Consider the following 12,254-nt stretch of genomic DNA (forward strand, 5'->3'; position numbering starts at 1 on the left):
AATTTTAATTATACTGGTATTTTGACGTGTATTTGATTCTGTCTGAGTATCCAGAATCCCTTAGAGCTTAATTTTGTGTTCAAAAGACACTTCTACTTGTCACCCAAAGGTCTTTATGTTATGAAACTTATGGAATATATACAATTTCATTTATCGGCATGAAAGGAAATGGATCTTTTCGTGTAAAAGATGTGTTTATGAATACCTAGTATTCCTGGAGGTGATCACCCAGGTGCAAATCAATGTAAGCAGAGGAAGAGGTCAGGCATCTGCAAGACCGAGGAATAGCCAACTCTGTGTGACATAAGGAAATACTTAATGGTAGGAGACGTTATGATATGGTGTAATACTGCTAGTTTGTCAGAAATAAAATCAAAATAATTTCTTTAAAAAAACTGTTAACCAGAAACCAGATCAGGTAATGTATTATTTTTCCCTTCTACTCTGCCATCTTCTGTTGTATCAGTTGTATTTATGTGTTGGAGGGTACTGCTGTATTAAGTAGCTTGGTATAATTTTCTGTGTGTATGCCATCTTCCTGAACTTTTATATCATCTACATTATTGCATCATGGATGGTCAAACAAATCGAATAAACTGATCAGCAAAAAGAAATAATCCTATAAAAAAAAATGTAATCCATTTCAAAAATATGTGGTCTCAAATTTAATCTTGATTTCCATCATTTACTTTCTCTGACATGAAACATAAGTGATAATCCATCTACTTTTTCTTACAGGTCTTGTAGTTATTGGTTGCCCTAGCCACTGCTTATCTCATTTAATGGCCTAATTATTCATCCTGATTCCTTTTTGCTATGGCAGTGAAACTTATGTACATGTCTACGCAGATATTCCTTGTCAGAAACTTCCTAATCTGGACTCTGCATTTTGATCTCCTTTGGTTCAAAACCTCTTTACCCCATTCTGTTGTATTGATTTTTGGCTCTGTATTGCTCTTTCAGCTTGACAGATCACTCAACCAACCTCTTGACTTATTCCAATCTAACTTTCCTAACTGTGGAGTAATTTCCCTTGGTGATTTTAATGCTCTCATGATTAATTGGTTTCAATTTCTAACTACATAATAATAATAAGATTCTTTATTAACATAAATTTTATACAATAGTGATTCCTTACACAGAAAGCCAGAGGAATCTTACAATTAGTTGTTTATACAAGTGATTTTGATTTATAAAAAAATAAATAAAATAATAATAATAATAACTAAATAAGAATCCAGCTGTTAGAGATGTTGAGGCTTTTGCTATTACTAATCACCTTTCACACTTCACTCATTTACCTACGAAATTCCAGATAATTTTAACCACATACCTAACAGTTTTGATCTCTCTCTTCACCTTTCTAAATATATAGTTAATTAGTTGTCTTGTAAGTACCTCGATCCAAACTTGGGATGGTCTTCTCCAGCAGAGCCATTGACTTGTGGTTTTTTTCCCTCTCATCTCATTTGGCATTATGCGATTGCAAAATGGGATGGTTTGTATGATTTGTTACTATTTATCTTGGTTGAATTATTGTTTTAAATTTTCAGATCAAAATATTTGCTCATACCATCATTGATACTATTCTTGTAGGATTGAAATCTTTTGTTCTTCATACCACTCCAAACACTTTCCTTATGCAAAAAATGTGCCAAGGCTGTTCAGGATAAGAATTTAACATATTACCCTTGGTTTGCATCCAGATGACAAGTTTCATTCACTGTCTACATTGAAGATTGCAACAGTTGTATAGCATTACTAATAAATCCAAATTAATTTAAAATCTAAGTTATCTGAAAAATAATCTAAGTATAGGTTAGAGCACCAAGAAAAGAATGTTACAAAAATGTTTGGCAGGTCCATGCAATTTTCATGGCAGAATGTTGGCTCAAAGCTGCAACTTTCTGTTTTACAGCTACTCCTTGATAACTGGATCATGGCTTATCTAAGGAAACACTACAATGACAATTTGTTTCAGGACTTAAAAGTCTCATCTGATAACAGGTGGTCTCTCTAGTACTGAAGACTCAGCATCTAACTAGTATAGTAGTTGAGCCTTCTGGTCTCTTGCCGAGGATATTACCTACAACTTTTGTCCATCTATACTTATACCTTTGTTACTTCTTGATATCTCTATTACATCTTCATGTGAAGATAAAGCTAATTTATTAGCAGGTCTCAGAATATCTATCTATCTCTCCACCCACCCTTCAGAGACTAGTATTTTACAGATAGATCTAGTGGTGCTGTGCTTGAACTGGGAGGTTTTTTTTTTTTTTTTTTTATGATAACCAATGTCTGTATCATACCAAGGATTGGCACAATTTTCAACAATGAAGCATAGTAAGGGGGACTCTTAGAACATGCAATAGGAAGCCTCCATCTCTGTGGATTTAATCATATATTTGTGTTCTGGGGTTTTGATGTCATTTCTCTAGTTCATCTAGAGAAAAAATAAATAATCCATTTCATTTTGAGCTGAATGTGATATTCTTGTATATTATATGGTTTTTCCTAGAATTCATATAAATTGCAAAAGTATTTAATATATTGTCATATACACAGAGTGGACAGCAATCATGGGATACCTACCTAGTAATGGGTAGGCCCCTTTTTGTCTGGATAAGGGCAGTCACATAGCAAGGCATTGAGTCCACTAGTTCACAGAAGCATTCCATATGTATTTCCATCCATGCTTGCTGCACCACTGTCTGTAATTCCTTTGCATTCGGGGTGGAGGATCCAAAGCTTGAATGGACCTTTCCACTGCATTACAAAGATGCTCCACAGGGTTATTGAATGGGGAGGCCACTCCATGGTGGTAAAAATCTGCGGAATGCTCTTCGAACCATGTTCTAGTCACCATGGCTCTGTGGGGAGGTGCATTATCCTGCTGGAGGAGTCCATTGCCCTGTGGGTGCACAATGACTATGAAGGGATGCAGATGGTCTGCGAGGATAGAGATGCAGCTAGACATACCAGAGGTCCCAATGTGTGTGCCAGTTGAACACGCCCCAGACCATTACCGACCATCCATCTGCCTGAACAGTTCCTTGTTAACATGACAGGTGCATAGCTTCATGAAGTTTCTGCCAGATATGCACTCTCCCGTCCACTCGAAATAACTGGAAACAGGAATCATCGGATCAGAAGACCAGTCTCCAATCATACAAGGTCCAGTGCTAATGTTCTTTTGCCCAGTTAAGGCGTAGAGTCCTCTGTGTTGTGGTGTTAGCAATGGGACTGTGGTGGGTCGGCGGCTCCCATAACCTATTGCAGCTAACGATCGCCTGATGGTCTTTGTGGAGACGTTTCTGGCACCTCCCTTGTTGAAGTTCAGCAGTGATTTGTGCCAACATCACTCTCCACTTGGCTGAAACAATGAGACACACACACATTCATCCACACCTTTCTCCGCCCACAGCGATGAGATGTTATTCCGTAAATACCGTATTCCCAATACACTCTTGATACTGTCAAACAAGGATAGTGTAATTTCTGTACCATCTCTGCGTTAGTGGCCCATGCATCTGGCACCCACTATCATTCCTCTTTCTATCATTCCTGTTAACTTGCAACATTTATCCATATTGACATCGAATTACCATCTACATGAATGCAGTAATGCATTGTACCTATATACCTGCCAAGCAGTGGGTTCCACTAGTGAGAGGGGTGATAGCATTGCCCAGGAACCGGGTATCGCATCAATTCTGTCCTTTCAGTGTACTGCAGTGTTTAAACTACACCGTTGATAAGGTCCAAAACTGGAAATTAAAAATGTAAGTGAATACTTATCACAAAAGAAGTCCTCTTGTAATGCTTTTCGTAATAAATATCAATTAACACAATTTTTTAGTTATTGTAATTAGGGGAAAAATTTAGAGGGTAGCTTTCACAACTTACCTTCCTATACCCCCCCCAAATTATCTTTGGGTCAGATTGCTAAAAGATAGCAACTCTAACTTAGCGACAGCATTTATTCATTTAATTGATCAGGTAAAGAATAAATATTTAAATAAATAAATATCTGATTGCGTTTGTGAAAACGTTATACTGTTTACCTATGGGAACTTTGCATGCACAATGATTAAGGTGGGTGTTTCACAACTTAGGGGTGCCCTGTCAGTTTATCATTTCTTGTGGTTTTTAGATTTGTGTTGCTTTGATATACTGATAATAATTTATCATTTATAATGAAACATACATAAAAGTTAATCACAAAGAAATTTCAAAGCTTTTTAATTTTCAAAGTTTAATTATCAATGGACTTTCCAATATCATAGCAGGAGACTGATTGATATGTCTACTTTAGGAAGTCAGCATTATATGGGTTTAACACTAACAAGCAAGCAAGGTAAACTAGAGTATTTTCATCTCAACATGTTCCATGAGGAGTGAAGTTTTCTGTAACCGCTGTGCCAAGTACTGTTGGGCTGAATGGGCTATAGCTTAGGAGTGCCAACTTTTTAGGGTGCCTTCCTGTATTGTTTTTTTTTTATATTTTCTGTTTTTATAAGAATTTATATTTTTATTTATAAACAACAAAATCTATATTTACTTCTAAAATTAAATATTTAGTATGACGCACTAAAAATTTGTATTTTTAGTGAGAGAGGGCGCATCATGCTATTAGCTTGGGTCCAAATTTCTAAAGATTGCCTTGGCTGTTCCAGAATGAAATTTTGTCTCCTCCACCTGCAGATGGAGGTGACTTGCTGCAGATGATGCCTAGATTTCATAGAAATTTGTTGAGACATGCTTATTAGCATCTTCCTCTTGATAACTCCCTTCCTATTATATATTTATTCAGTGCCCCCCCCCATTTTTGTGACAGAAAGACAAAGATTTTGAATATTTTTGATAAGTCCTAATGGTGTTTCCTCACTCGTTTTACTCCTGTTTTGTGTTGCATTATTATTACTACTAGCCATATGGTACAAGGAAGCCTGAGGCTTATGCTGCACCAATGATGGTATCCAGCTCAGGACCCTGGGTGTGCCAAGCCCATACTTACCACACGTGAGCCCCTGGGATGCTGTTATTCCACTGGTATTTTTCGTTCTGCATGGAAATTACTTGTATTCAGCCAATTACTGAAAAAAAGGAGACAAATTCTTCTCTTCCAGTTACTGCATTTCCTCACGGAGCAGTATGGCCGTAGTTGCTAATGCTCCTAAAAACCAAATAACTGCATTTCTTCAGCTGTTGCATCTTCAACTATTGCTCTTGCTCACCTCTTTGCAAAGCAGTTGAGAAATCCACCACCAGCTTTTATGCTGTCTTGGAACATTCCATCTGATTAATAATCATTAATATGGATCCTGTTAGTGTTGTGATCAACTGCTGATAACTTGGCTTATGTTACTCGCCTTTTTTTAATTCTGTGGAAAAATTAGTATTGGTAATATGATGGTAATAAGTAGTATTGGTGAAGCTTATACAGCACCAGTTTAAAAAACAAAACTAACTTAATTTTCAATCCCTTCCAATAACTTGGCCAAATCTCCCTTAAATGTACTCAAACAATCCACCTCCACAACACTAACTGGAAGGAATTTCATCAATCAACTACCCTTTGGTTGATTGCAAATTCTGCACATCTAATCTGTAACCATTTTTTTTCACTTTAAATGTATGCCCCCTTGTGTGTTAAATGATAAAAAATAAAGAAGCCATCAGCATTTACTTAGTATATTTTTGTTTTCCCCCCACTAATCTAATTTGCTTTATCTCCACCCTTTCCAACAGATCCATGCCCTACCTGAAATGTTTATAAACCTGTATGCAGTATATTCTAGATGTAGCCTAACCATTGCTTTATACAATAGAATGATTCACCATAACCACCTCTTATCTTGCTGGCAAAGTCCCTATATAACATTGACAGAACCATATGAGCTGTTCTTGCAGCATTTGTTTTTGTTTGGCAAATTCTTTGTTGAGGAGTGGCACAGTGTCTGCTATTTTGACTTTTTCAAAGAAATAAAGTGAGTTTTCAAGAAAACTATGATGGGAAGAGGAAGATTTTGGTTTCATTTTCATAATGTTAAAAATGCTTAAATTTTTTATCATTATTCAGAGGTAAAAATTGTGTTATCAACAGGCTATTGTTTATTGAGCTATATAAATAATACTAGTCCATTAAAATTTATTTAAAGATGAGTGTTCTTTTAATTAAATAGCAGTATTCTCCCCTTCATGAACACTCTTTATTTGAAAGTGGTTTGATACACATCAACTTGTTGATAATTCAAAGTTGGCTATTTGTGAGAATTTAAAACCACAATAAAACCTAATTTTTCAACTTTGCAACCTAAAAATACTTCCCGGATGATATTTTTGTAATCTTACTGGAAATGTTATGCGAGTATTTACCTGGAAGGTAGAACATTACCCAAAGGGTCCTTTCTGTATCTGCTCACTAATAAAATAAGATGATTTTAGTGCTGTTGAACTGCTCCCTTAAAATGTCCATGATAGTTATTCCAAGACAAAGTATGACTAGATATTGTTTTTGAATGTAAGGAATTTCAATATTCATGATATTATAAGCATCTTATGTCTTCTGCCAATTTACGACTAAGAAAATAGTTGAAATAATTATCTTGGGAATAATGTATGTTTCTCTAAGTGTTGTCCTTAAAAAGAGTTTGAGACAACATCTGTCAGCACAAAAAATTTTTGGTGGCAAATACTGAAAGATGAATTTTAATGTTTCATGATTTCTGAACTATCTCCAATATTAGGAATAAAGTTAATGTTACTGGGAATGTTTGCTTTCTCATAGGTGAGGAAACAACTAAACCTCTTTCAGTTTCTGTGTAATTCTTGCTTACAGTCAGTCTGTCTCTCTTTCTCTCTCTTTTGCAGTCATGGCCTGTATCCCATACAAAACAAACAGATAAGAACTAGATGTAGAACTGTTACTTCAGTTGAGCTTGTTTTAGAAAATTATGTGATATGCTGGTACCTTCAAAAGTTCACTCATCCACAAGAAACCCAATGTAAGTGTTTTATTTATTATTATGAAATTGAAACCACACAAAATTATTCATAAGAAGATATCGCATTAAAAAAGAAATGTTTGTTCTTCCCAAGAGAGAGAATTTTGAGTATAAATTTATTTAAAGTTTTCATTGAAGTAACATACAGTCAATATATTAAGGATTAGTGGTAGTGACTACTTAAATATCTTAATAAAATTGTGCCAAAATTAAAGTGAATGAAGTGGCCAAAACCTCATTTCTTTATGTAGCCAGGAACAAAGTGTGCTACAAAATGCATTAGATATTGCCAGTGCAGCAAAAGCCTGTGGCTTCTTTGCAATATATGGCAAATACTATTACTACTATAACTCATGATGTGAAGCAACTCACAAATTTTCTCAATATTTACATCAAAAAAATAAATAATTCCATTTGCTAAGCACGTTAAGTGTGAGGAGTATATTGCTATATATTTGTAGTGTGTTCCATAAGAGAGATTATTTGTCCTCTGTTGGTTGGCAGCTAAGCATCATCAGTGAAGGCTTAATTTGTTTTTGCTTTTTTTTTTTTGGCTGCTTACAAAGGTAGGCTTTTACCACTTTATGCACTTTAATGTTTTATAACTCTCATATGCTTGAAGCTTTGTTATGAATTACTTGAGTATAAATATGCAAGGTGTGAAGTCCCAACTTGATAACTATTTTATTTATAAACTTGATTAGTTTGTCAGGCTAGCATATAAATATTGTTAAATCTCAGCCCACCTTGAATGCATTCTGGGTCAGTGGTGTAGCTAGGGGGGGTGGGCGACAGTTTGCCCCTGGTGACACTTTTCATGTGAGACACAAAACAACTATACTTACAACTAAAATAAATAAAATATAAAAAAAACTGTTACATTTCCACATCATACTATAATTCAAATTCTTAAAAATAAAACAAAACGCATGGCAATTGGTTTATTGTTTATACAGCGGTGGCTGCGTCTCAGCAGCAGCGCTGCACAGTCAGTACACATTTGCGAAATCGTATTGTGTTTTTTTTTTTTTTTTTCTTCTAATTTTGCGTATAACTAAGGCCATCAACAGGATGGCCTTAGTTATACGCAAAAATAACATTTTAGGATGTTGAAATTAAAGTTTTACTTCAAAAATAATCAGTGTTTTTTAATTTATTTCCCTATACATCATTTTGACTTTTTGTAGTATTTTTGGTGTGTATTGAGAGGGATGGCAAACTCAGCGATCGCCCCGGGTGGCAAAAGCTCTAGCTACAGTACTCTTCTAGGTTTGATTTGTTAGTTATGCCAGTTGAATTCTGACAAAACACGAACAGTGAAAAGTAATTTTAATGTGTGCATATATAATCTTATAACACCTATGATCCCAGGTCATTATGTGAAGGAAAGTTTTGAAATATGATCAGAAGTGCAGTGGGATCATTGTAGTAACTGGAAGAACAGAAAATTTTTCAGAGTGTAAGATAAGCACTGGGGAAAAAAAACAGCGATGAGAGTAGGAATGTGTTATAGGAATAATAAGTGATGAGTATAACAAATAACTATACAAAGAAATAGTGGGCCAGTAAATCTGTCTTATAATTGGGGATTTTAATTTACCTGATATTGAATTTATTGGATGACTGTTTTTGACAGCAGCATGTTAGGGAGGAAAAAAGAGGAATCAATACTCTTGATCTGATTATCAGCAATGGTTTTTGCCTTAAGAATCAGCAGGTAAAAAACCCACTCAGTGGCAGTGTATTGATGTTGAATTTACTTAGACATAACTACTGTCAAGGGTAAAGGGAAAGGCTTTTACTTTCATAAGGTAGACTACACTGGTCTCGCAGTTTTTAAATTCTATACAATGGGACCAACTGATGTTACCAACTGAAAATAACTGGCTTAGGCTTAAAATGGATGTCTGATGAACTGATGGCACTTGTGGCCGAGAAGAAAAATGCATGGGATGCATATAAATTATCAGGTGATAAGGCTATGGACTACTAGATATGAACTAGTCCATAACTAAGTCCCAAAGCAGGTTAGGCATGCTAAGGCAGATTATAAGAATTATTTGGCAAAGAAAAACAGCAAATACTTTACTTATATTAACTTTAACAACTGCTCGCTCTCTCTCTTTCTCTCAAAATTTAGAACTGTGATCATTCTCTGGCAATTTTGTCCCCTTGGTGGGTTTCTCTCTTGCTTACTCCAGTCAGTAAGGGACAAGACATTGACCAATTTAACTGCATGTAAAAGTTTGCATTGTGCTCTTCTTAATTTTCTGGTCTCTTTAATATCCCTAACCTGTATTTTATCTTTGCTTCTGACTGCCTCAAACCACACAGATTCAATTCAAATTCCACACAGATTAGATTCTAATTCGTATGTTCTGATCTAGGAAAGCTTGAATTGTGCTCAGGCAACTTTTGATAAGGAGAATGATTAACCATCCCTTCTATTTTACCCTTACTTCCTTAAATACATTATAAATGTTGTAGTGAAACTTGTCATCCCCTATTTCTTTTAGCCATATACATTCTGAAAAATAAAAAAAAGACCTGGGGATAATTGTGCAGTCAGATATGAAGTTCTCTGATCAGTAAACACAGACTGCCAGGACAGCTTATGTGGTTTGGTCAGTGATATACAAGAATTTTGCTAGCAGGGATAAGGAGGTTCCCATTGTACAAGGCAATGATTAGGCCACATCCTGAGTATTGCATACAGGTCTGGAAGCCTAATTTTAGGAAGGATGGAGAGCTGCAGGAATGGTGCAGAGAAGAACAGTGGGATTAGTGAAGGTGATAAAAAGGTGGTCTTACCAAGAAAGGCTTCAGTTCTGCAAATTGCAGCATATGGAGACGGAACACCTACGAAGTGATCTGATTGAAGTGTTTAAGGCTTTGAACAGATTGAGCAAGCTCAATGTTGATAGAGTTCTTTCTCTTATTGAGAATCCCCTCGACGTGGGCACCTGTACGTGGTGAGGGGACCTCCCAGTGACACTGCTGGACTTCCAGACTAGCATCACTGGGATCCACAGCCCAGGTTCCAGGCTTACATCAATGGAATCCGCCATGTTTGCCGTGTGCTGCGACCCGTGGAAATTCGGAAAGGGGGATCCTGGTGGTTGAGGGGCCCAGCTTCAATACACCACTTTGGCCCCTGCTTCGACAAGACGGGTGGTCCTGGAAGGCTCAGCTAGTAGGCTCGCCTGCGAGGGTCAACCGTGTCAATGCCACGCCCCTACCCTCATGGTCCGAGGGACAGGATTCAGGCTGGCGGCGGTGCGGGTATAGTGTCTGGGTAGCCCTGGCGTTCCACTCCCGAGCGCATTTATTGCATGCCGGGTAGTGGGCGTCCCTTTGGGCTCCGTGGTGGGTGGGGAGCCCGGGCACTGAACCACTTCAAAACTTCATGAATCCTGATAAACATATTCCTTCAGGGGCCCCAACCCAGTCCCTATCTGAAAATATTGACGGAGAGGCAGATGGCATTATTGCTACAAAGAGGCAGCGAACCGAACTACCATCAGGGCCTGTCCCAAGGTTCTTAATAATGCATTCCACCAACGAAACACCGATTGGTAAAATGTTACCCTTTTTTATACAAAAAGGGTTGGATGGGTTAGCAGGTACACCCAAGTCAGTTAAGAGGCTCCGTTCTGGGGACCTCTTGATTGAAACAAAAAATGACAGCCAGTCTGAACATCTACTCCGAGTAACATCAATTGGAGGAATACCCATAACAGTGACACCACACAGAACACTAAATTCATCGAGAGGTGTCATTTCGGAGTGGGACCTTCTCGACGTCACGGAGGAGGAAATCTGCTCCGAATTAAAACCACAAGAAGTTACTGCCGTCAAGAGAATCACTGCGCGAAGGGATGGAAAAATTGTTAAAACCAGGAGTGTTATCCTGACTTTTAACTCTCCCAAACCTCCTGATGAGATTAAAGCTGGCTACATCAACTGTCCAGTGTGTCCATATGTTCCAAACCCTTTACGGTGTTTTAAATGCCAGAAATATGGACATTCTCAAATGGCCTGCCGTGGAGTCCTTGCATGTGCTCGATATGGTGCAAAGGACCACGAAACAACAGCATATTCAGCCACGAAACCCACCTGCATTAACTGTGAAGGTGAACACCCGGCCTACTCACGAGCATGCCAGAGGTGGAAAGAAGAAAAAGAAATTCAACGGCTGAAGGCAGAGCTAAACATATCGTACCAGGAGGCAAGGAAAGCAGTGAAACCTCTTAACATCAAAAAACCTACCTGCGCCCAGAAGGTAGCAGGGAGGTGTTTGATTGGGACTCAGACGGACATGTCCGTTCCTCCAAAAGAATCATTTACTCCCATCGCACGTTATCTTTTAAGCTCCCAAAAACCTGCAAAGAAGGACCAATCAGCTGCCACTCCTATATCGGTACCTCCTAATGCTCCACAAATAATTACTAATGACCTAATTACTAATGATTACTAATGACCTAGCACAGATTGTTCATTTACCTACAAGAATACCGGACAATCCTAATCATACAGCCAATACGCTTGATCTTTTTCTCACAAACAACCCTTCTAAGTACAAGGTTGAAGTGAGAGGTTCTTTAGGCACTTCAGATCACAACTTGGTGATTGTCTCTTCTCCAATGGAACCTTTATCTCATGGCTATTCCCAACCTCCTATTGTTTGGCATTACGAGAATGCTAAATGGGATGACCTGCGAGACTTCTTTTCTTCTTTTCCTTGGTCTGATTACTGTTTCAAAACTTCTGATGTCAACGTTTGCTCAGATCATGTAAGTGAAATTATTCTTGCAGGAATGGAATCCTTTATCCCACACTCCACTTTAAAATCTCATCCTTTATCTAAACCTTGGTTTTCCAATAAATGTGCTAAGGCTGTCCAAGAGAAGAATGTTGCATATCGTAATTGGCTTGTTTCTAATTCTTCAGTTTCATTTTCTGCCTACACCAAAGCTCGCAACAATTGTAAAGCAGTTATTAATCAGTCCAAACTAGAGTTTGAACAGGCTAAGAGTAGAAAACTTGCTTCTTACCCTAATGGTAGCCAAGCATTCTGGTCTCTTGCCAAAGCTATTGGCCGCAACTTTTGCCCATCTCTGCTCCCACCTCTGTCCAAACCAGATGGTTCTGTTGTCACTTCAGCCAAGGACAAAGCTGACCTGCTAGCATCCCATTTTTCTTCCAGCTCATGTATTAATGATCTTGGTAAAACACCTCCCACCA

General features: G+C 37.7%; 1 protein-coding gene across 2 annotated transcripts in view; it reads left to right on the top strand.

Moving 5' to 3' along the window:
* Positions 1-12,254, top strand: part of LOC150084409 (ras-related protein Rab-20-like) — a 258,891-nt gene that overhangs the window by 29,849 nt on the left and 216,788 nt on the right. The window contains exon 2 of one of the 2 annotated variants that reach the window (XM_090376049.1): positions 6,877-7,010. The exons of the other annotated variant lie outside the window; for it this stretch is intronic. Coding sequence (XP_090232175.1) covers positions 6,967-7,010 — 44 coding nt within the window. The 5' untranslated portion in view covers positions 6,877-6,966. The remainder of the gene's footprint in view (positions 1-6,876; positions 7,011-12,254) is intronic. 2 annotated transcript variants of the gene reach the window in all.

The sequence above is a fragment of the Mastigoproctus giganteus genome, chromosome 6 (assembly GCF_048544385.1).
Source record: "Mastigoproctus giganteus isolate SK-2022 chromosome 6, ASM4854438v1, whole genome shotgun sequence".
Taxonomy (NCBI): Eukaryota; Metazoa; Arthropoda; class Arachnida; order Uropygi; family Thelyphonidae; genus Mastigoproctus; species Mastigoproctus giganteus.